The sequence below is a fragment of the Centruroides sculpturatus genome, unplaced genomic scaffold, assembly GCF_000671375.1.
Source record: "Centruroides sculpturatus isolate CEXI.00-Female unplaced genomic scaffold, Cexi_2.0 scaffold719, whole genome shotgun sequence".
In the NCBI taxonomy this organism is placed as follows: Eukaryota; Metazoa; Arthropoda; class Arachnida; order Scorpiones; family Buthidae; genus Centruroides; species Centruroides sculpturatus.
In genome coordinates this window covers 312,022-337,750 of record NW_019384910.1, presented here as the reverse complement: position 1 = coordinate 337,750, position 25,729 = coordinate 312,022, and the positions used below count along the sequence as shown (strand labels likewise).

General features: G+C 33.4%; 2 protein-coding genes across 7 annotated transcripts in view; one reads left to right on the top strand and one right to left on the bottom strand.

Annotated features, from left to right (window-relative positions):
- LOC111631622 (sprT-like domain-containing protein Spartan) overlaps positions 1 to 15,278 on the bottom strand; it is a 23,123-nt gene extending 7,845 nt beyond the window's left edge. Inside the window, exons 1-7 of one of the 2 annotated variants that reach the window (XM_023375907.1) lie at positions 15,077 to 15,278; positions 12,236 to 12,393; positions 9,248 to 9,356; positions 7,356 to 7,400; positions 4,921 to 4,995; positions 4,618 to 4,855; positions 2,100 to 2,450 (exon numbers count right to left, since the gene is read on the bottom strand). In XM_023375907.1, coding sequence (XP_023231675.1) covers positions 2,100 to 2,450; positions 4,618 to 4,855; positions 4,921 to 4,995; positions 7,356 to 7,400; positions 9,248 to 9,356; positions 12,236 to 12,393; positions 15,077 to 15,154 — 1,054 coding nt within the window. In that variant the 5' untranslated portion in view covers positions 15,155 to 15,278. The remainder of the gene's footprint in view (positions 1 to 2,099; positions 2,451 to 4,617; positions 4,856 to 4,920; positions 4,996 to 7,355; positions 7,401 to 9,247; positions 9,357 to 12,235; positions 12,394 to 15,076) is intronic. The other variant, XM_023375908.1, reaches the window with a different exon arrangement.
- Positions 15,279 to 22,274: 6,996 nt separating this feature from the next.
- The window catches only part of LOC111631638 (poly [ADP-ribose] polymerase 2-like), an 87,704-nt gene continuing 84,249 nt past the window's right edge, over positions 22,275 to 25,729 (top strand). For 4 of the 5 annotated variants that reach the window (XM_023375935.1, XM_023375936.1, XM_023375934.1 and 1 more), the window contains exons 1-2: positions 23,644 to 23,763; positions 25,289 to 25,696. In XM_023375935.1, coding sequence (XP_023231703.1) covers positions 23,719 to 23,763; positions 25,289 to 25,696 — 453 coding nt within the window. In that variant the 5' untranslated portion in view covers positions 23,644 to 23,718. Of the gene's footprint in view, positions 22,322 to 23,643; positions 23,764 to 25,288; positions 25,697 to 25,729 lie in introns of those variants that run through there. The other variant, XM_023375938.1, reaches the window with a different exon arrangement.

The following is a 25,729-nucleotide window of genomic DNA, read 5'->3' as shown; positions in this document are numbered from 1 at the left end:
GGTAGGGTAGAACTAATACTCATGAAGTTTAAATAAATATTTAGTTATTTTTAATTTCACTAAAATTACGTTTTCATAATAAAGAAATATAACTTAAATGTCTATAAAATACTTACTCCTTGTATTTTGAATCGCTAAGATGACTGAAAGTGGACAGACATAAGCCTGGCTTCCTCACAAACAAAAAGCACAAAAAATTTGGAAAAATGCCCAAATTTCTATCTTTTAAGTAAGAATAACTTTATCAGTAATTTATGAATTTATATAAATTTATTTAATAAAATCAAATAAAAAAAATTTGCATTACGTGCAATGTTTAAAATTGTAAAAGCAAAAACATATTCTTTTTTAAGATCGGAATTATTGTTTAAATATGTTAATAATAATATGCTGTATAGAATATGTTATTATTTATATATATTATATTATTGATATTATATATTATTAAAATAATAATATTTAGTAATAATAATAAATAAAATAATTAGAGACACATTAGAATAGTAATGTATAAAACTTACAGTTTTTTTATAGTATTTTAGCTTCTCTATTTCTTATGAAATAAATCCGTTATGATTCAGAAAAGATTATAATCTAGACTTTGATTCTCGTTACGATAAAAGCAAACTAGAATGTTTTTATACAAAACGATACATTCTAATAAATATTTAGGAGATAAAATAGTTTTGAACTATGATTTTACTTTCCAATTGTCGTTCTTGGTATATTTCTTAATTATTTATTTTTAACCCTTCTTTAGTGCGGCTCTTGAATATTTTGTCAATAAAATGTATAAAAAAAATTAATTAATTATAGTAGATTAGATATTGATTATAAAGCTCTTCTGCTCTTAAACGAAATCCGAAAATCGAATTCTAATGATTTTTCGGAATTAATTCGGATCGAGTTTCTTCTCATTCTTCGTCACGCTGATGACTTTATTGAGAAAGCTGGTAAACAAAATAATTAAAAACAAATCGCAAATTTCTTCATTGAATTATGATTAAAATAGAAATAATATTAAAAAAAATTATACGAATCTTATATAATTATATTGAATATTATAATTATATATAATAATACTGTATTAATGTCTAAAACCTAAGCACAGTTTATATGCGTTTTTGCAGTTCAAAACTATAACTTATAAATCATAAAATCTTATAAATTGGTGAAATAGTTTAATTTAATATTCAAAACATTATACAGTATCTTTACATTTAAGCTTTATGTATCTGCAAAAGCTGATAGAAAGATACAAACGTAGAAGGTTATTGTACAGGTACAGTACATTTGGAAAAAGAAACATTAATAATAAATAAGATTTCTATCACAATTAGATAATAATTTGTTAATTAAGATAGTGTACAATAAACTTCATTTTTGAAGAAGTGTACTTATGAGTTCCTGAAAGCTTCTGAGGAGAGAGAATTTTAGTGTAGTTTCTCAAATATGCTCTATCGGATTCAGATTCTGAATCCGTTAGCTAAATGTCTTCGTCTTTGCAGAAAATCATTCATAATTTGTATGGTATGCGCCGTCTATTATCCTCTATAAATATAAAATCCGGACCAAACGTATTTCTAAAAGTATAAATTTTTTCGTCTACTAGTACTACTAGTACCTGATATTTTATATTATCAGGACTTATTAGACTGGCTTTACAGATACTGCAACAAATTTTCACAGATCAGAAATTTGTTTTATTTAATATACCTGGACACATACATAATATTGCGTTTCGGACTCGTTCGTCCCTCCTCAGCAGGTATTTGTGTTGTACATTTTATATAAATTAAAAACAATAAAATAAAATTATATGTAAATTTATTATTTCACTAATGTATTAATGCATAATTACCTGTATTTCATCTATTTATTTAATTTAAGTTTCTAGCAGTCCATGATATACATTAAACACACAGGAGGTGTATAATTAGTGGATTAGAGATGTGTGTTGACGAATATCTGACACTCTTGGTTCAAAAGCTTTGTTAGACCAAAATTGGTCTAACAAAGCTTTTGAACCAAGAGTGTCAGATATCTGGTGACGTACCTGTACTAATATGTCTTTAATACTATAATTTTAAAAAATTTACCCGAAGTCGACGGATGACTGCTTTCCGAACTAGAGTGAAGTCTGTCGGAGTTCTTGTCGACACAATACAGAGACATTAACTTGGAAGTCTTCGAATCACCGTTGCTGCCGAGCGAACCTAGAGTTTTTCCTTTTCCTTGATAAGGCACAACTGGATATTTCTGAACATTTTTATCCTTATGATCATTTAAGGTATGAATATTTGATCGAAATCCATTATTGGAAAGTGATTTTCCTTTGGACGTATCAAACGATTTCTTCTCCGTACACATATTTCCATTCTTTTCTTTCTCTTTGGACTTGAAAAATGTTCTGATGTCTGCTGCAAATTTTGACTTTTTAGGACTCGAACCTTAAAAAAAAAATCAAAGCTATGAATTTAGCATATACAAAAACATAGAAAAAAATATTTTCTGTAATAAACAATTCAATCCACATTAATTATACACAGTTACACAAGAAGCCAAATTATTTACCGGCTAGACATAAGGTAATTATTAATTAAATTATGGAATTTGGCAGCTTAACCAGTTACCTTTAAATCATTCTGTTAAGATTAATAATAAAAAAGTCTTAGTCCAGAAACAAAAATTAAATAAAGTCTGGGTAGAGTAACTGATAAAGCAACAGCATAGCTGTACTCGAGACATAGATGCAATATAGTTACAAACTGATTTTTTTCCCTTCTTTTATTCTTTCAATCCCTTGGGCACCCAGAGGGCCTTTTTGCCAGGCCTACAATAAGGGCTGCCGAGTGGCAAGGACGGGACTACCCCTCAAAAAATTCCATAATTTTTCGACCCATCCGAATTAGATTCTAGGTCCCCAGAGTGGCAGACTGCCACCCTAGCCGTTTGACCATCCTTACAAACCGACCAATGAAACTCTGGTAATGATCGACAGTGTAGATTACAATTGATATTGTGTGATTAGAAAATTGAACTGAACAAAGCAATCTACTACATCTTATGACAAAAAGGGAAAGGTTCTAATTTTAATAAGGAAATTTTACAGGCATTCACAAATCATAATTCCTACTCGGTGCTGCAATTTGATGCCATTTTAAATAGTCACAATGACAAACACAAAAACATTTGTTCGTTGATTGTGCACTCGCAATCGGCAGGAGAATGACAAACCGTTTCTAGTTGTGGTTGCACTTGTGCTGCATCAGAGGATGTTTGCCAGTTAACAGGAATAGCCATTGTGGCCAAATATTGCAAAGCACGACCTCCACTTAACGCATCTGCACAATCTACAATCGTAAGAAAGTTAAGAACATCTGATTTCGAGTGACACTTTTCCCAAATATCCAATTCCTTTTTGCATTTGTTCTCCTATAGCAGAGTGGCAAACTTGTAGCACATCAGGAGATATTAACTGGTATGCAGCATATACAATTTTCTTCACTTTTTACCATTAAATTTCAGGTTTTTATTATGATTTTACATTCACTTTACTATATCATCAAACTCTTTTCAATCAGCTTTGTTACATTTATTTTAATGAATATGCTTTATTTAGAATATAGAACATATTCATTACACTGATTTAAAAATAGTCATTTGAACTATAGAACTTTGGCATGCAACATTTAAAAAATAAATACACTCACTATGTGGCACATGGTCATAAAACGTTCACTGCTCACCCTATAGCGACTTAAATTGTAGCATCAAATGAAAAAGTCAACCTTATGACACCTACCTTTAATTTTAGCATGGCCAGATTTTAAGAAAGGTGTGAAGAAACCTATAACTTTGGATTGTCTTTGCTGATCATACAAGCTCTCAAAACATGTTATCATGGTGCAAGATAACATGTTTCGAGTTCTTGTATGATCAACCGACTGAACAAATTGATTCGGCCGCTTCTCCCTTCGTGTGCATTGTCCAATGCAAAAAATTCATTTCTTCCTCATTCTGTGCAAAACAGTTATAAGTAAGAGTTCACATTTAAACTTGAATGCGATGACACGATAGACTGAAAGCCTTAACATGTATGAACTAGTTTGTTTGTTTGTTTATATATGGCAACACAACACATCGATGATCTGCTACAGCATAGATACCTTCCAGAAAGACTTTCTATAAGAAACCGGTTCCTATTTAGCTGTTACAAACTTGAAGAAAATCCAGAAATCTCCATATGGCTGGCTCATTGGTGAAGTGCAAACCCATAAGCGACTACCAGTGTTCAGTGCTTTTGTCCACTTGAATGCCAGTAGACTGGACACCTACAGTTACTAAATAGATGACCACGACAACTTTATTTGTATCCCCATACTTTCTGGAATTTTGTGGTAGGAGACCTTATTTATGAATTGATCCTCATACTTAATTAGACTTCAAAATTATTTATACGCATAATCTATCTGTCTACAAACATACGCACTTACCATTTAGAAATGGATACAAACGTTATAAAAGATGAGACTAGATTTAATTAAATTTAATGATAATTTTTAAATAATTACATTAATTAGAATTTGATATTTAAATAGGAAAAATAATACATACTTTTATTGTTTACTTCTGGTTTTCTCTTAGAAATATTATTTTCTGGCTCTTTAATCTTGACAAAAACACCACCGCAGCTTCTTTCGTGTTCTGCCCACCAATAATCGACAGATGATGGAGCTCTATTCATTGCCCTCCTTACTATTCCATAGAAGGGCGGTTTTGTCCTGCAGGGACCATTGCAGCGCCACCAGTGCTGACGATACGAATTCACCTCGTCGTGAAAATTATGATACACCTATTAATAATCCAATTATGAGTTTTGGACAGTTATAACACTTATTTTGAACCTGTATCGCTAACCGTTATATTGGCTCCTGTAAGTTTGTTTATTCGAAACATGTGCTTCAGAAATTCGGGTCCATGCGAATCGTGATCCTGCAACGACATACAAAATAAGTTATTAATGTTTCTCTTAATGTAACCAATATAATTAATAACAAGTCTTCTATACATATTCTATAATGCAAATGTCATTTTACTTATGAAAAATAATGCAATTCAATAATTTTTTTTGTACTTTTTGATCAGAAAAAGTCAGATGGTTTACTTTTTGTCAAGGAAAAGATGTCTCTTGGAAGCATTTTTCTGGGAAATCGACCATTATTTAGACATCACACACATGAAGGAAACCCAGAAAACTCCAGGCACAAACCCGCAACCAACTGCAGCATTTGGAGATTTTATATGCTCAGCTACTGGTGGGCAGAAACTGTTTGAAAATTTGTTGTATGTAAAGACAAATTTCTGTCCAAAATCTATTTATATTTATGTATGCACCCCCAAAGATGGACATTCTCCACTGTGAAAGTTCTTGGAAAGCTCAAGATTTATTACTTGCTACCCAAATAAAGGTTTTTCATGAATTTAAGAATTGAATGAACAGTAAAATTACTATTATACAAAGAACTAGAACAACAACTTTTGTAGCTACTTTTAATCAAACAAAATTCATAAATAATTATATTAGATTCTATACATACGTCACCTGCTTATTTAGGAGCTAACATGTTCAAGTCTTTATTTTTTTATAATCATAAATTATTAAATGTGAAAATTATATAAATCCCGAACATTAAAATGGATTAAGATTCAAAGAGTAGTTTATATTCAATAATATTACATAAATATAAAGTATTAGAACAACTAAATTTTTCAAATATCTTATAGCTCATTTCATGAATCTTGTCCAGTAGCAGGGACTAGTCTATTTGCCAAGTGAGGAACAGATTGCTTAACGAGTCTTTCACAAAGTGGCTGTACATTACCAAACAACTCCTTCTGAGTAATTGACTCCCAATAGTGTATCCTTGGCAAACTCGGCCACTCTTGTACAAGTCTGATAATGCGAGTATGCCTCAACACTAAAGTCACATGCTCGTAATTCTCTTGTAACACATGCCTGTGTGTTATCGGTGCTTCTCTGTTTCTTTTATGCCAATTACTTTGCAAATGTGACTCCAAAACGCAAGGGTAGTGATGTGGGTAGCTCTGATAAGCCAAAGAAAAGCCATAAAGAACATACTTTACAGGAAAAATTAAAAGTTATTTTTATGATTTATGGTATTATGCTATTTATTATTAATGTGTACTGGTATACTGGAATAAGAAATAATTAATGATATTTTTATGAAACGTTCTGCTTACAAAAACATTCTTTTAACAATATATCCAAACAAAAATGAATCTTCATCTTCGCAATTAATTAAAATTAAGGAAACTAAATTATAAAGGAAAAGGAAAAAAATAAAATTATTTTAATATTAAAACCTCAAGCAGAAAAATTAGTAAATTAAACTCTTTATAAGACAAGATGAACAAAAAAAGAAAAGGTTAGTTAAGGTACAAGGTTCATTCAATACTGAATGAAAGACGGTGTCGAATTGTATTAATAAACAATTGTCTTTCTCAATAACTGATCTGGTCCAATTTCACCTGGTAACAGAGAAAGACCAATCGGGAACCGAGAAAAAAGATTAATAACCAATAAAGTAACAATTTACGAGACCATAAGATATTTAAGTCCGGGCCACAAGGATACTCAGTTCTTTGCCATGGCATCCCGCAAGGCTATGACCCTAACTAGGGTGTTTCCCGCAAGGTTCCATCTTCATCCTTTGCTGATGTAGCCTCCAAAAGTTATATACCTTTGTCAAGAGAAACTTAGGAAATTCCGATCTGCATTCACCAGACATCATTTCCTGTTCGAGAACTGGTCTTAGAATGCAACATCCGATCAGCAATAGGAAATCACCCTCGTCGCCTGACTTTCCTCTTCTTTTTTCGAAGACTATGCACCAAAATCTACAAGGACTTCAACCCTTGTGACAATAGTACTTTTATTGTAAATTAATTATCTAATAAATGGATTGTGTTGACTGTAAATGAGGTATTGATCTCTGACTCAACCGCTCCCATGTCATTGACTGTTACTGCTCGGCAGTCCAGATGACAATAACAATATATCTTTTATAATCTTTATTTTTTTTTAATTTCTTTTTCTCTCTCCCTGGCAGCCTCACAGTATGTTACCGTTCAACAAAAACATATAGACTTTCCTGACCGAAGCTTGCAGGAAAATCCATTTTTTCGCCCCTTTAGGGAATGCCACAAGTGAATGAAATTATGATAAATGTAATTGTAAATGTAAATTTTTATAATTAAAAATTATTTCGAAGAAGATTATTTATTGAATTTGGTATTATTTTTATTTTTATTAAAAAAATTTAAAAACGTACCTTATTATTTCTTGTAACAAAGAGATAAGCATGTATCATTTCATGCTGAAAAATAATTTTAATTATGAAAATTTTTCTAAAACTTTATCTCATTATTTGTTTAATCTTTACTTTAAAAATAAAATCGATTTTTGTTTCGGTAAATATAATTAATTTCCTTCAAATATTAAAAGAAGTTTAGTCGTAAAAAATTATTCAAAATTAACGTTAATGATTGTCTTGTTATTTGATTAATTAATTAATTATTGGGCTACATTTTGGCCAATTAAACGAACTAAATGCTAGGTAATTTCGACTAAAAGTAGGCAATTAAGACACCGTCTTGTATTAAGTTTAATAATTAGAATTAAACTAATTAATTTAAAATTTTATAGAAGAAAAAGTAATCTGGAGAGAACTCAAATACATGATTCCAAACTGAATTTCCAGATATGCCACATACTATACATTCAGATCTGTCTAAAATCACATTTGGACTGAAACTTTTTAGGTGCGAGATTGCCTGTTTCTTTCAAATTTGTCAATTTTAAATCATGAGAGTGCTTCAAAAAGTTTTGCATATCGTACAACAATGGATGGAAGCCAAGATTCTAAATACATTTGTTATCCAAATTCCTTGCGAGTGAGGTGCAGATCAGATGTGTGCTTATGCCGAGATAATGTTTTTAATCGTAAGATAACAACACACGGTCTTCCAAAACAAATTCTACCATTTTAAATTACTGTAATTATGTTACTTATTATCTAAGAAGTATGCATTATACACCAAACAATAGAGTAACCATTCGAGTTTCATCTCCCTTCTGCATTCAAACGTCTTGTCATCTACCACATCTAGGAAGCACCATAAATAGTGACAGCATTCTTTTTGGAAGATCCTATATATGTTTCTCCCTTTTCTTTACTAAATTTAAAGAATATCAGCCTAATAATATATTACTTATAAAGACTGTTTTATAAAGTAACTAAAGATTTATTTATAACCACACTAAGACAACACTAATGATCTTAAAAATGAAGCTAAAACTAACGCTTAAAACATTAAATGCTGTCACCTACAAGTATGACTTTATATAACATTGCATAATTTGGGTAAGACCGGCAACAACTGAATTTAAACTTTACAGAGGTGTGATTTTAGCATCGTTGATTTGTATAGGATCCACATCGGGACTGGCCATTTGAGTGACTCGAGAGAGGATGTGGGTGACTTTACACAGATCTGACCGTATGTAAGATTTTCTGCAAGTATTAATGTAAAATATTCTCGTGTCTATATTTATTTGACTTATTTTTGTACAAATACATTTAAAATGTTAGAGAATTATAAATATTTATTAATAATGTAGAAAAACATACATTTAAAATTCACACATAATTTTAAATATGTAAATTACTGCATAAATACAGTAAACCTCTGCTAACTCAGACAAATCAGATATCATAAATTGTATTACTGTAGGCAATAAAAACTAAATATTACTAAAGACTGTGCATTGCTGTATGCCGTATTGTTGTAAAATTTTTCAAGCTCGTTTCCCATAATAAATTCTGCAGTATAACCTACCAAATTCTGTAAAATGTCTGTATAGAGGTGATTATAATAAATTACCGTACCATATAGCCACCTACTCATTTGCCGCTTGACCAACTTGGACTTTTGTAAATTTGGACAGCCCTGTATTAGTCAGAGTTAGTGGAGAGTTTCCTGTATATTATTGTTAACTAAGAATTAAATGTTTAGAAAGTTACTTCCACAAGATTAATTAAAAATAAATAAATATTTTAATATAAATCATATTAATGTTCACATCAGTGTTCCAGATTATTTACCTACTTAATTAAAGACAAAATAGAAAGTCATTAAATTTAAACATTAGAAGCAAACTTACCAATAAAGTTTCGACTAGATCTTTGCGAGGACGTAACTTCAAAAGCGGCAAACTGAGACGTATGGAACAGAGACCACCGTGTCCTTCGTAACCACAGATACCGGCACATCTACGTATAAATTAAAATTTTAATTAAAGAAATGCTGTACAAATTTGATTTTACATTTAATGCAATCAATATAACATAACTTTAAGTATCAGGAAAATTAAACAAATAAGTCAATATACAGGATGTTTGGAAATACCCGTTATAAACTTCTAGGACTTGTAGAGGGGAGTGAGTACATAATATTTTGATTAGGAGCCCATGTCCGGAAACGTACCGTTTCCATTTTATGACGGTTTCAATTCAGATGTTTAACTCTTCCACTTCTGCTTGAGGAATTTGAATTAGCCGTGACGCAGTGCAATTATTAGGTAACTATTCAAAAGGAAACATAACGAAACATCCATTTATCACTTAAACACATTTGTTTTTATTAACACTTAAACTTTATGTGTTTACATTATTCCAAAACAAAAAAAAACCCAGCATACTGTACATACAGAACAGTACTGATGCATTACAACAGCGGCTCAATGTGGCAACCACCTGTCATCCTGTCTACATATTGCATAACAGGACAAGCAACTCTGAGACTTTTCTCTTTCCCTCAGCAGAAGTGGAAGAGTTAAACATCTGAAGTGAAACCGCCGTAGAACGGAAACGGTATGTTTCCGGACATGGGTTCCTAATCAAAATATTATGTACTCACTCCCCTCTACAAGTCCTAGAAGTTTGTAACGAATATTACCGAACACCCTGTATAAATAGTTTTTATGAAAAATATAAAAGTATGTTTAAATGATCTTTCTACACTTATTGTTGCATCTCAAAAAACAATTATCAAATTCATTAAATGTTATTTATTATAAAGAAGAAAAAATCAGCAGCTAGATGTAGTAGTAGTATATGAACTTTCATATATGTGTTCCCAAAGTGCTACATAGATGAAACAAAGTGGGAGTTGGAAAAAAGACTAAAAGAACACAAAGCAAGAATACAATTAAATTACAGCTAACCCCCGTATAACACGGGAGTTACGTTCCAAAAAATTGCCATGTTATGAGAATCTGTGTTATACGAAACAAAGAACTAGTGCGAAAAGGGGGGTTAGGTTCCAATAATTCTAAAATGAGCTTTTAGAGGCAAAAGAAGGGTCCCAATTGTAAAATTTAACCATTAAATGGATTATTTGTTGAAAGAGCATTCAAAGTAGCTATGAAGACAATTAGAATGCTCGCGCAGAGTTACGCGGAGGTATAAAAGAATGCACTCTTTATTACATTTCATGTTGTATGAGGATTTTACCCAATTCCCAAACCGTGTTAGAGTACACCCGTGTTATAAAAGCACCGTGTTATACGGGGATGTTCCCAATTCTTAACCATGTTAGAGTGAATCCGTGCTATAGAAGTGCCGTATTATACGGGGGTTACCTGTATAAAGAATCGCCTCAGTTCAAACATTGTAATAAATATGATTGTAAAATTAATAGAAATAATATAAAAATATTGTATAAAGAAAATAATATTGTTAAATGTTGTGTTAAAGAACACTTCAGTATACTGAAATATATAAATTTAAATACAGTGGTGCCTCGTACAACGTACTTAATCCATTCCAGGTGCACGTCCGTTAAGTGAAACGTCCGTTATACGAAACGCATTTTCCCATAGAAATACATGTTAAAACATATAATTTGTTCCGCAGCATAAAATAACCGTACTGTACCATTAAAAAAATGAAAATGGAGCAGTCACCAATTATGCCAGGTAGTCAGATGATGTGAAGAGGAGGTGGAGAAACACTTTAATCACACATTCATACAGACACACACTTTTACATGTTACAGCAGATATCTTTTTATTGTTTTTTAATCGGAGTCAGAGTCAGGAGAGGCTACTGGGGCTTGCAGGGTCAACTCTTGTTCCATCCTTTGTTGTTTGACAGCTGGCTTCTTGAAAAACATATCCAAGGTGGTCTGTTTCTCTCTCTTCTTCAACACATGTTGGAAATGCCGGCAAGGGTGTCATTGTAGAGATCGTTGATACTGCTGGCCTCAGCTGTGTTTGGATAGTGAGCGTTGGTAAACTCCTGAACCTCTCCCCATTTGACAAGGAAGTTTCTGTCAACTTTCATTCCTTCTGATGATTTCTTTGCCTTGTTTCATTTGAATTCACCTTTCTGTTTTTTTAGAAGCCATGATTTGCACAACACTTGAATAAATGTAAATACCATGCACTGAGGTGATGTACGTAATAAACAAGGGAGCAAGCCAAATCTCAACAGGAGCTCTGTACTTCAGATATACTAATAATATATTCTAATAATATTAATATATTATAAAAATAGCAGATTGTCATTGGCAACAGCAAAAGAGTGGAAACATCATTTGCGCTTGTTCAAAGAAAGTCCATTGTTCGTCTCACATAACTGCCGAACGGAAAGTTGCTCGAGTCACGTAACGGTCAAACAGAAAGTCCGTTATTCACAGCGTCCGTTATTCGAGGCATACGTTATACGAGACACCATTGTAGTGGAATGTCATTAGATGCATGCTGGACAGCTTTGTACGGTATAAAAGCACCAATGTAAAACGAGCATTGTTATTTGCTGAAGAAAGAAGGCAAAATGCATATGGATAAGAAAAAAGTGAAATAAACATTTCTTTTATGGGTTAACTGTTTCAAGTAATAATTCATTATCTCCTTACCTTGTGTCAATTGAGTATTTTAAATTAATTTTTAAAAATTTTTAGAAATATATTAACTTTTTATTCATAATAAATACAACTGAAGCAATTATCAGGTTAGCTGTACTTATTTTACATTTTATTTATATTTTGATAGAGTTTTAGTGCTGTTTACAATTACTTACATAAATGTATCATCACCATTAAGTACTATTAAATTTAAAGTATTAAATATTCTCTCAAAATTACTTACAACGTCATTCGATTACTCCATTTTACTTCCACTCCGTCGAGTTTATTCCAGAAATAATTAGAATTAAATTCTAAAAACAGACCGTGAATGTCGGGATTCGGGTCGTTCAATTCCCAAAAACTATCGACGATGGACACGGATTTCCCGTTAGAGCATTCCTACAAAAAAACATAACAAAGTGTCACAAATAGTAAAAACCTTTATTAACTAGAACTTATTTTTAATTTAACAAACACTTTCGTCTCTTGAACCGAGCTGTATCTTTCTTCCGTTACATATTAGATAAATACAAATGCACGCAAGTATAGATAATCGGTAGTGGGATATTTGACAATTTAATTGCCACACACTCCCGTTCCACCTTCCGTGCAAACTTCACGTGGTACGGCCTCAAGTTTCTCAGCGTACTTGAGGCCATACCACGTGAATTTGCATACTTTTTTTTGACAGCATCCTGCCACTTAGAAACCATAAAACACTGATTTATTGAAGAACTGAAACAGTTAATGACGTAATAATTGGTGACACTTGAGGTGTATAAATACACAAATTAGCCATAGAGCTCAAGCTGTGTTAGTGCATAGTATTAGTCCAGTGTTTTGGTTATGTGGTAAGATGTTTCAGCTAGTTCAACTGAAGTATTTATTGTGAGTATCTGTTTATATTTTAATTGTAAAAATAGTAATTTTTGGTAAATTGTATGTGTTCTCAAGGCTAAGAAAGTGGTGATCTTGAAACTATTACACTTGTGAGATATCACCTGTTATAATTGTGAATTTGTCATATTTACAATGGCCTTTTAATGTATTTTTATAATTTTTATCATTTATATTTATGTATTAACACAAACTGAAGAGGGACGTATTGAGTCCGAAATGCATTTTGAGTGTTCTGTATTATATATTGTCAAAAAGAGCCATAACTTATTGTAGAGTTTTTAATAAGGTGTTAAATAATCATTAAGAGATTTTGTAATTTAATCTCATTCACTGGTGTGATAAGCCCAACATGTAAATGTGTCTATTTGATCTAGACTAAGTGTAATACAGGGAAAAGATTCAAATGTAACAAACACATTTATATATAGGTACTAGCTGTTACCCGCGGCTTTCCCCGCAAGGATTTTGCAAGCAAACCCCATTTATATTCATTCAGTATTTCAACAACCATAGTAATTGTTATATAACACCTACCGCCGAGAATGATGAGAATTGCCGAGAATCAAACAAACTATTTTCAATTTGATCAATTTTCTGGAACGTTTATAATCGTCCTATAATCAAACCAATATGCAATAACAAATTCAAATTTAAAACGGTTCGAACATTTTTAAAATCGAAATAGATAAAAATATTTATAACAATAGTCTAAAATGTTATCAATTTAATACACCTAAGTACTCAATGAAGACTAAATGTAGTTGAAAACAAAAAATCACATCTAAATTAGTACGGTAGAAGCCGTTCTTCTGGTTAAGCCTTAATCCTCTCCCTCTCCCCTCTGCAGGGGAATTTCGAAAAATCCCTTCTTAGTGTGCGTTTTCATGATGTATCCTAACTGTGTACCAAATTTCATCTCTTTAGGTTCAGCGGTTTGCTCTGGGCGATGATGAATCAGTCAGTCAGTCAGGACAAGTAATTTTATATATTTAGAAATACAATATCTAAGATATTATTCTTCGTGCAGTGCTAGTGGCTACATCCACTATGGTACAGAGGTGAATGTGGGTTTCGTGCTCCTCCCTAATATCAATTCTAGTTAACTATGAAATAGCGACTTCAACTGAAATGGTTCAGAAATTAGTTTGTGCAACATCCTAAATCATCAACTATCTTAACTCTCATCCTGTATCACTTTATAAGTGAGAAGAGATATGAGCAAGCAAGGAATGCAATTTTTCCAGTATAATCTGCTTGTTAAATGTGCAATAGGCATAATGGAGTGCTCGGCACGCCTCCGATTGCACCCCAGAAATAGTCGGTGCAACGGAATTTTTCTCATTTTACAAGCTTTTAGCAGTCTCTAGTAAAGTAGAAGACAGTCAATTTTTAGCAATACTTCCAAATATTTTCGCTTTAAAATTTTAAAACTTTTTGAAGGTCTTCAAAATATAAGATATGAACTCTGGATGTAGGATTTGGCATTCCCCAGTACAAGCAAAAAAGTCAAAAAACCATACCAGCACAGACGACCCTTGCCGAGATATTCGCCTCAAAAGGTCAGTTTGTCGACGAACACTCTGCACGTAGTCGTACGCTTCGGCATTTGCCATCACTCGCACCGTGCCACCCCCACACGGCTGCCGAGATGCAAGCGATCGGTAAAACTATACAAAATCAAGTGGGCCACTCAAAGCCGGCATAGTTGCACAGGTTAAATAGTTAAATGTAATGGTCCGTCTTAACAGAGCAGCATGCAATTCGGAAGTAGGCCATATCTAGAAAAGGGTCCCGCATAGAGGTACAGTTTCTTCGATTGTTTTTGTTTCTTCGGGTATGGTCTACGGCTCCGACAAGGACCAACCATCTAGTCCGGAGCTTAACCGTACCAGATAGGCCAATTTCGGAGGATTGCACGTAGACCTTTGGTTCCTTCGACTTCTTTTACTCCCGAGGGCACTGTCTGCTGCTCCGATAAGACTCTAACTGTCAGCATTTGTGCCAATTTAATGATATTTCACTCTCTTTCTTCTTTAAAACTGTATTCATGATGCAGTGTACCGGTACATTAAAGACTGATTTTATCCAGCTTATTTTATACCTGTAAGCCGTAGATAGAACGTCTTTGTACCTTAAATACATTGATTTTTCTCATATTATTGGTAAATATTCCAATATTTACCTGAATAACAGGAGAATCATCATTAAGTTCTTCTTGCAGATACAGAGCTAACGCATAATCGTCGTCGTTCTGAATCATAATTACGCGCCAAAAACTCTTATTTTATTGACAAATTCGTATGGAAAGACGAACAATTAACAAATCTAATAGCAAGACCCACACCAGCCGACATCACCGATTCCGATCTACAGGAAGTCATCGGTACGCATGCGTAATGAAATTATTACTATTTTTATCACCTCGAAACGGAAATTAAAAACTTAATTAGAATTTTTACTTTGCGTGAATAATTTAAAGAAATATTAATATGTTTAAGTTTCGAGGTTTCGTTTGTCGTTGGAAGATTTTATTTAATTAAAAAAATAAAAATAAAATGGAAACGGCGAGGTGGCGCTGAGGTAGCCATTTTGACAGTCGGCGGCTGAAATGAAAGTCTTATTCGAGAGGATACCCATCGGTGGAAGGTTGCGTGTTATTCTTCCTTTTCTGATTCATTTCTAACGATTATTAACGAAAATTTATAAGTTATGCACGTTTTTGAATCGATTATTCTGCATTTCTTTGCGGAAGTTACTTTTAGATAAAATCTGCTTGAGTGTCTTACACACAAATTAACTAAAAGTAACTCCGACTGTCATTAATGGGTAAAATGCGACCTTTAAATGAGGGGTACCCCAGGATTGTAGGCCCCCCGCACGAGCAAAACAGACAAAGGAACCGTACTCTTACGTGCGACCCTTTGCCGGATAATTGCTTTCAAAAGTCAGTTTTTTATCACGTACTGGTATACTGCTTGTTCTCCGTGCTCTGCGTTGGACGAGGATGCTTTGCTGGCCTTGACCGACACTCCGCGTGTAGTTGTGCACTTTCGGTATTCTCTACACGGGTGCATCGGTGCCCACGAGTCCCACATCCTCTTAAACTATTTATATGATGTCGACTCTGCAAACAATTGGAATAGTTAAACACAATGATCTTAGTGGAGCGATATGACTTCCGGTCGCGTTCGACTCGGCCGTGTGTAGAAGTGCGGTTCCTTTTACTTTTTTGCTCCTGTGGGTATGGTCTACGGCTCTGATAAGGTCTCGACCATCTCGTTCGGAGGTAATTGTAATCATTAAAGCTACCCAAAAGTAACTTGTACTCATTTTCTGATTAAATTTTTGTTTGCTCTAATCTGAAACTAATCTAGTTACTTTATTAGGTAAAATTGCAGTTTTGAATGAGGAGTTTGGACCTCTGGATTAAAAGGTCAATCTCTGATTGTGATCCTTGGTGAGATATTTGCCTTCCTGGACTACTTGTTGAATGCGTGGCTGCTTAATCAAATGTGTGGCGTGAATCCTACTGTGTCCTGGAAGTAGTTGCAATAATGTTTCCTGTGTTTTATGAGCTTTTAGTGTGCAACTATGCAGACGCAAGTGAAAAGAGATGATGATGTTTCATGCTCTCTGTTTCTCACTCTCATCTGTGTGGTCATAATAAATTAGAGCGAGAAACGAAGCATGAAACATCATTGCCTCTTCTCGCCACGTATTCTCGCTAGCTCATGTTTGCATAATCGCACCCTTACATGTATCTAGTAAAGTGGATAATGGCTGATTTTTGCATTGTTTTCAAAAATAGTTCCAGATTTTTTCACTTTTAAATTTTCCCCAGTTTTTAATGTCTTCAAAATTCCAGATAGGCTTATTTCAGGAAGGATCTATCTTGTGAAGGGTCGCTCATAGATTGTCGGTTCCTTTTACATTTTTTACTCCTATGGCATGGTCTATGGCTCTGATAAGACCCCAATTACCTTGTTCGGAGCTACATTTCTATCCTTTTTATAAAAGACATTTGCTGTTACAACAAGATTTTATATCTGCCAAGATCTGTTGTCGCCTGGGTCTATTGAATCAGTATGCATTATGCATATTACCTAGTAAAGCAACTTGAATATGGCTGGATGAACAAATCAATGATTAATCCGTTTCATTTGAAATCGATGGTGGTTGGCTTGCGTATGCAGCTGTACTAAAATTGCTGTACCTGGTAACTTGCCGACTGACTTACACTCCGACTCTAGTTTCTCGATCTCTAACTCCAACATATATCAAAAACTGGGTAATTGTAAAAATACCACTCACCAAACCATCACCAGTTCATGTCACAAAAAAAGAAAAATTCTTACGAACGTTTTCATCTATGTGAAATAGACATCTTCAGGTCTCAATGGTATCGAACAAATGGCTAGTAAAATATAATATTTTTTCAAAAGTTTGGATCAATTACATAATGTTGCATCAAAATTTATGTAATGTTCGGGATATAATTTCAAAATGTGTAAAATATTTAAACCATATCCTAATAACTAATCAATCAATTTCACATAAATTGTTGTGATTCAAATATCCTCCATAATTTAAATTATCCTTAATGCGAGTTTCTGTTGGTGGAATCTGATGCAATGGTGCGCCATGCTGTGGATAGATTGTCCGTTTCCTTGAAGTTAATAGCGACTCCCTGTTTAATTGCCTAATAGATCTCAAGTGATTCGATGTATTTGAGTTGTGCCTTATAAGACACTCTGTGTAACAATTTAGCATTCTGTAGTTCAATGCAGACTTCCTTATTACCTGCATACGTCACTAACGCTGTAGTAGTCAGATTTTTTTTTTTTTTATGGAATATTCATGTTCTTTCATCCTCATGACGAGACCTCTTGCTGTTGAAATGATAAAAGCTGTATAGAGGACTCATACTCTCCAGGGGTTTATGTGATATTTCTTTACGACAACTGAGATAACCACTCATTAACATACATTGGAGCAATGGCAAGAGGTCGCACTGTGAGGATAAAAGAACATGAGTATTCTAAACAGAGCTGTATTCAATAATACTGAATGTAGTTACTCTGCAATCTCAAACTTGTTTGTAACCAATTCCTGACTTTCTTTTGTTTGTAGAATTCTCGGTGTACTTTTCTAAGATTTACTTGTGTCCTTTCTTCTGTTGCATTATCATCAACTCCACATATTTGTAATTAAAGCTATGTGAGCTGGTAGAAATTTGTATTATGATGGTGAATGGATGAATGTGTGGAGTTAATGTGCCATTACCAACATAATGTGTACAGTAGGATCTTGTTTTAACAGATTGTTTGGGCCGTCGAAAATCATCCATCATTCCAAGAATCTGTTATGTTGCAAACAATGGATTCTTTGCCTATCCAGTAAAATATCTGTTATTTAAACCCTACACATAAAAAATACCTGTACTTGAAATTATTCAGTCTCTTGATATCTCTATTCTATAGAAACATGTATCACGAGATCATATGTTATGGTATACGTGTGTACGACAAAGTTGACAAAAACTGTATATGCTGTACGTGTGCTCATTATCACTTGACTTCGATTTGTTAAAAATATATCCGTCTTGGTTTGTTTTGATGCTGATTTTTTGCTTATTGAATACAACACTGCTTGTCATATACTGTACAGTAGAGTCTGTTTGTTTGTACTGAAACTTGTCAGGACGATCTTCAAGACAGGAAAGACTCCATGGCCTCTCTAAATTTTGGCAGTACATTTGGGCCAGCATCAATGTTCACTGGGAGGCTCTTCATTAATTGTATCAGCCTGCTGAGTCTTTTCGTACAATTCTTCAATTGTGCCATACATATCCCAGATGTAACAAGTGTGTCATTGAACTCTACAAATTCCCGGAAACACCCAAATATTAACTAAACATTGGAAAAACACACAAGGTGTACAATAGATGGAGCTGGAAAAAAGTCGTTATTTTGAATTATGGATCTAATGCTTAAGGGAAGTAAAATTACATTGATTTGGCAGGACTTGGGAAAATCCTTTGTTTTGTAATTTGATAAAATGAGATTCTACTGTATAAAGGAATTTGTCCTACCTCATTGTTAATCCAAACCACATGCTCATGAGGCTACATTCCAATGGCAAGATTGGAGTCAAACAGCAGTCCAAATAATAAACAACAATATTTTTAACCAAGTATCTGACATTTACAATAGGAACAGCGTGGTTAGATGAATTTACTAATAGAGAACGATGTCGATACAGGTGTTTGACTTGTAGCATGTACAGTCGACCCCCCCTTTAAGACAGTAGATACGTTCCATTCTTTAGGAATCCGATTTCTTACGAGTCCTTCCAATCACAGCCCGACACGTGTCAAGTTTACGGACTACGGCTGTTTGAAAGGTTTTCTTCCATAAAATTAATCAATTCTAGACTAATCCGACTCAACATTTCCAAAATACATATATTTTTTTTGGAAATAATCCATATAAACTACGCTATAAACAAAAAATTGTAGGATTACTTACCGAGTGTGCACCATTCGACATCGCCATTGCTCAAGCTTGTTTTCGTCGCGGAACAACTCAGCAAACCGCGGCCGCGATTTCTGATGTTATTTTTCTGCGAAAACTTCGCTGAACTTTGGAGACATCATTAATATAAATAATTTTTATCGCCGTTGAATAAGAAATGTTTCTTTCACAAGAAATGTTTCTTTCACAAGAAATGTATAAAATTACAGTACTGTATTAGACTTACGGTACCTAATTTACATACTGTACAGACGATAGTTCGCCTAAAGCATCCGTAGCGTTGCGCCAGGCGGCGGAAAATATATATATAATTATAATAAAGTTACAATAAATTAAGTTAATATATAATTATATGTACAGTACCTAATTTATATATAATACTGTACAGACGATAATAATCTCTCCGTAGCGTGGCATTTGACGGCGCGGAAAGTAGTTCGGCTGCCCGATGACGTTTTATGTAATTATAGGAGTTTTTTACGGATACCGTCGCAATTTTTCCGCTGTCTTATAGGAATCGTAATTATAGGAACCCGTTTTATAGGGGAGTCTACTGTATTGCCTCGTCTAGCAAACTATAGATCAGAGGTCAATCTCTATGGAACCCTCTGCACTAAAAACATTTTTTACTAATGGATGAACATTGGACTAAATATTCAGTATTATTTAGTATTAGGCTATATTTGGCCACAAAGTAGTTATTGGCTTTGAGGAAGTATTTGTTATTCAGACCAAATTCTTCCTCAAAGCCAAACTATTCAGCCAAATACAGTAATCTCGTTTTAATTGTGGGAGAGGGAAGGAGAGAAGGAAGGAAAAAATAATAAAACTCAAAATAAAATGGCATAATTTAACTTTTTAAAAGAAAAACATAATCTTTATCATTGAGTAGATGACGCTGCCTTCTAGCCTATTTACCCTATTCTAAGCCAGTGATTCCCAAAGTGGTGCTTAGCCTCGTTGGGAATGAAGACAACTCGTGGAAGTGCCAAAAACAAGTAGGCATTAGTGGATGGAAAACTGGGATAAAAATTCATTTTTAAACAAAAATTTACAACTTGAGTAATCAATAATGCTCCTTAAGCTCAGTGATAGTGTAATTTTAATGATGATAAATTTTTAGAAGGTGAGTTAAGATAGCAACGTTAAGCTTTTCTTTATTTAAAGAAAGCTGAAATACTATCAGGACAAATCTTATTCTTTCATTTAGACAAGTTTAACTGTTACATCGAAGCATGCTATATCCATAAAACTTTCATCATAATTTTATTCAAAAGTTTTTCTGTGAAAATGATGCCAAATGCTTCTTCGTGCAGTTTGAAAAAATTATCAGCATACTATTTAAAACAATAAGAGTTTGTCGTCTTACTTCGACTGCAAATAGTCAAATGGGCAATTTAATGATGCTGCTTACTAATATTGGGTCTTACGCGGAAAAATTAGTTTTGTTGCATCGGGCCCTCATTACTTATTTCTACATCAATTAGCTGTCGATCAGAGTTTGGCTATAAACCAGATAACGATCCTGTCCGCTCCAGGGAAGGGTGCAGACCTTAAAACTTTACACTGCCGTCAGACTAAAAGCAACCTTAAGAGTTACAATTAATTAAAAACTAATTTAAATGATGATAATTTTAAAATTATTATATTAATTTATTTTTGTTCACATTTTATTTATGCCATAAACAATGGATTCTTTGCCTATCCAGTAAAATATCTGTTATTTAAACCCTACATATAAAAAATACCTGTACTTGAAATTATTCAGTCTCTTGATATCTCTATTCTATAGAAACATGTATCACGAGATCATATGTTACGGTATACGTGTGTACGACAAAGTTGACAAAAACTGTATATGCTGTACGTGTGCTCGTTATCACTTGACTTCGATTTGTTAAAAATATATCCGTCTTGGTTTGTTTTGATGCCGATTTTTTGCTTATTGAATACAACACTGCTTGTCATATACTGTACAGTAGAGTCTGTTTGTTTGTACTGAAACTTGTCAGGACGATCTTCAAGACAGGAAAGACTCCATGGCCTCTCTAAATTTTGGCAGTACATTTGGGCCAGCATCAATGTTCACTGGGAGGCTCTTCATTAATTGTATCAGCCTGCTGAGTCTTTTCGTACAATTCTTCAATTGTGCCATACATATCCCAGATGTAACAAGTGTGTCATTGAACTCTACAAATNGCCCAGTTTCCCATAGAAAACCCTACTGAAGGCTGCTTGAGATATTCATTATCCTATTCAGGAGACTGCAACTTCATGTATAAGATGTGGGACAATTTTGATCCTTTTTTCTTTGGAACAAAGTTTCATCTAATATGCCTTTTTTCCCCCCCAAGGCTATGGGTGCTAAGAGGGTCTTTTATTAGCAAGTCCATTATGAGTTCGAATTACTAATTAATTTTTATGTAACCATACTGATTATACAGAAATTAATAGTTCTGAAATTGAAGATTGGATGGGGATTTGGGTAGCATAACTAGCAACGCGACTGCATGTCAAGCTGGAGTTGCAAGTTCAAGTCCCACTCCAGGCCAATTATTTTCTTCCAAACCCTTCTAAGTTATTAAATTTATCAAGAGATGGTGACTAATTCCTATCTCCAAGTCAAATTACATGAAATTTAATTAGTACTTGGCAGCATTAATATAACACAATTTAATTTGGCTTTAATTAAAAAATTGGGTTTATGGATGTATATTTGATTAATAATAATCTTTTAAATATTTTTTTTATTAACAATTTGCATTAACTAAAAGAATTATTATTAATTATTTTAGATTCAAGATAATATAGGAAAGATTTCTAAACCATCCATAACTTTGGGAAAGACAATGATTCGTTTTATTGAACCACCTCACGATATACTAATTAAAAAGGTAAGAATTTTTAATTAAAAAATATTTAATTTTTTAATAAATTATTGTTGTTAAATTATTTGAGAAATAAGAAATTCCATTGAATAAAAAATAATTTACGAACTTACAACTGAATGATCACTACATTAGGAACACCTGTCTAATAATAGTTTGGTTCACCTTTCTGGGTGATCAGAGCTTGCAAACACTGGGGATGGACTCTACAAGATGTCGAACATCCTCTATTCTTCTCCCCATGCCTGCTTGAGCACTTTTGTCAGTTGGTGCATGTTTTGTGGGCGTAAATGACAAGTCAACACACAATAACTGCAACTAATTGTGACATGTAAATGGATATCCTGTAATTGCCAACTCCAGGGATAATGCTGATATGATGTTCCTAGTGCAGTGATTGTTCTATGTTTTTTATCAAGAAGTTTTTAACTTTTACTTTTTTTAAAATATAACCTTTTAACTTAAAAAAAAAAAAATGGTATATATTGCCACATTAGAAGGGTATATAAACTTCTCTCAAAACCTGATTCATTAGTATAACATGCTGTATAAGATCGGACTATTTTTTGGCAATTATAATTNCAGATTATTGGGCTATATTAAGAATAATTTTAATAATTGATACTCCGTAAAGGGTATCAACCAGTGGCCTAGTGGACTAAACCACCGAGCTGGCCTTGGTTAGTACTTCACCAATGGGTTGGCCACATGGAGTTTTCCATGTTTTCTTCACATTAGTAACACCTAAATATGCCCAGTTTCCCATAGAAAACCCTACTGAAGGCTGCTTGAGATATTCATTATCCTATTCAGGAGACTGCAACTTCATGTATAAGATGTGGGGACAATTTTGATCCTTTTTTCTTTGGAACAAAGTTTCATCTAATATGCCTTTTTTCCCCCCCAAGGCTATGGGTGCTAAGAGGGTCTTTTATTAGCAAGTCCATTATGAGTTCGAATTACTAATTAATTTTTATGTAACCATACTGATTATACAGAAATTAATAGTTCTGAAATTGAAGATTGGATGGGGATTTGGGTAGCATAACTAGCAACGCGACTGCATGTCAAGCTGGAGTTGCAAGTTCAAGTCCCACTCCAGGCCAATTATTTTCTTCCAAACCCTTCTAAGTTATTAAATTTATCAAGAGATGGTGACTAATTCCTATCTCCAAGTCAAATTACATGAAATTTAATTAGTAGTTGGCAGCATTAATATAACACAATTTAATTTGGCTTTAATTTAAAAATTGGGTTTATGGATGTATATTTGATTAATAATAATCTTTTAAATATTTTTTTTATTAACAATTTGCATTAACTAAAAGAATTATTATTAATTATTTTAGATTCAAGATAATATAGGAAAGATTTCTAAACCATCCATAACTTTGGGAAAGACAATGATTCGTTTTATTGAACCACCTCACGATATACTAATTAAAAAGGTAAGAATTTTTAATTAAAAAATATTTAATTTTTTAATAAATTATTGTTGTTAAATTATTTGAGAAATAAGAAATTCCATTGAATAAAAAATAATTTACGAACTTACAACTGAATGATCACTACATTAGGAACACCTGTCTAATAATAGTTTGGTTCACCTTTCTGGGTGATCAGAGCTTGCAAACACTGGGGATGGACTCTACAAGATGTCGAACATCCTCTATTCTTCTCCCCATGCCTGCTTGAGCACTTTTGTCAGTTGGTGCATGTTTTGTGGGCGTAAATGACAAGTCAACACACAATAACTGCAACTAATTGTGACATGTAAATGGATATCCTGTAATTGCCAACTCCAGGGATAATGCTGATATGATGTTCCTAGTGCAGTGATTGTTCTATGTTTTTTATCAAGAAGTTTTTAACTTTTACTTTTTTTAAAATATAACCTTTTAACTTAAAAAAAAAAAAATGGTATATATTGCCACATTAGAAGGGTATATAAACTTCTCTCAAAACCTGATTCATTAGTATAACATGCTGTATAAGATCGGACTATTTTTTGGCGATTATAATTCTAATTACTAATTAATTTGTTCCTAGAAGAAGACATTAGGTGCCATCTCTTATTAATTTAATAATTATAATTTAATTAAATAATTTTAGAATATTCTGGAAGAAAAGAATTGGTCCGGAATGGGACCCAAACCCACAACCTCCTCTTGATGTGAGGATACGTTGCCAATTGTGGTACCCAACCATCTGGTCTGATCTCCTCTTCCAGGTATATTTAACTATGATATGATAATTTATCCCTAGAGTGAGGTGCCTAACACCTCTAATTAAAATTATAATCATTGAAAAATAGCCCAATCTTATACAGTAGTTGGCATGACTTTATACATTTGAAGGGATTATATGTATATAGATAACCCATAAGTAAAGAGACGTCCTTATTTTCAGACACTGTCCTTTATTTCATAGTATACACATGATACAAATGCCACATATGCACATCAAAACTCCAAAGCCTTAATCCGATCAGGCATGGAATCAACGAGTTCTGTTGTCTTGGCCTGTAAAATGTCAACCTGCTAGGTACTCAGTCTGAAAGTTCTTCATGGGAAGTGTTTTCATGAACATATCACACTGCACAATTTTTCAGATTCTGGATGTGTTCAATGGGATCTGTGTCGGTCGACCAACTGGCTCATGGAAACTAACAGTTGCCTTGCATTGTCGGCCAGTTCTGGGTCATTTTGGCAGTGTGGTGAGGCGTTCCATCGTCCACAAACAGTTTTGTCTGTCAGCCTATTGGAGAATGTTGGAGGAAGACCCTTCTCCAATATGGCAACATATTTTTTGGAGTTAATATTGATTGCTTCATGCATTTGCTGATATTCAGGGTATCTATTAACTTATGAGTTGTCTGCATGCTACATATGCATTTAAAAATAAGGAATGACTTATCAATCACCTTTCCCATGTCTTTTTGAATTTATTATAATTTTTTTTTTAAATTTTCAGGCGGATCCATCTCAACTGAAAGCCTTTATTCAATTTCTCAACTTGGCTCTAAAAAACAGCAAAGCTTACAGATTTTCTCAGCTGACAACAAAACCAGAACAATTACCTCAAGAAAATCTCAACATAAATGGAAATGAAAATTATCCTAAAAGTTTCTCAAATTCACTCAAGACTATTAGTCTCAATAACTGTAAATTAAAAATTATCGATCCTAGGATTTTAAAGTTATGCCATCTTCATACGTTGGACTTACAGGGTAATAAAATAATCGAGTTACCTTCTGCACTTTCTTCTCTACCTTTGCGTAATTTAAATGTTGCAGATAATAAAATCGAACAATTTCCGAAAGAAATCTGCACCGGTAACTTGATGCAGTTCTTGCTATACTTAAATTTGAATGGAAATTTGGTAAGTGAATCACCATATTTACATTTTAAAATA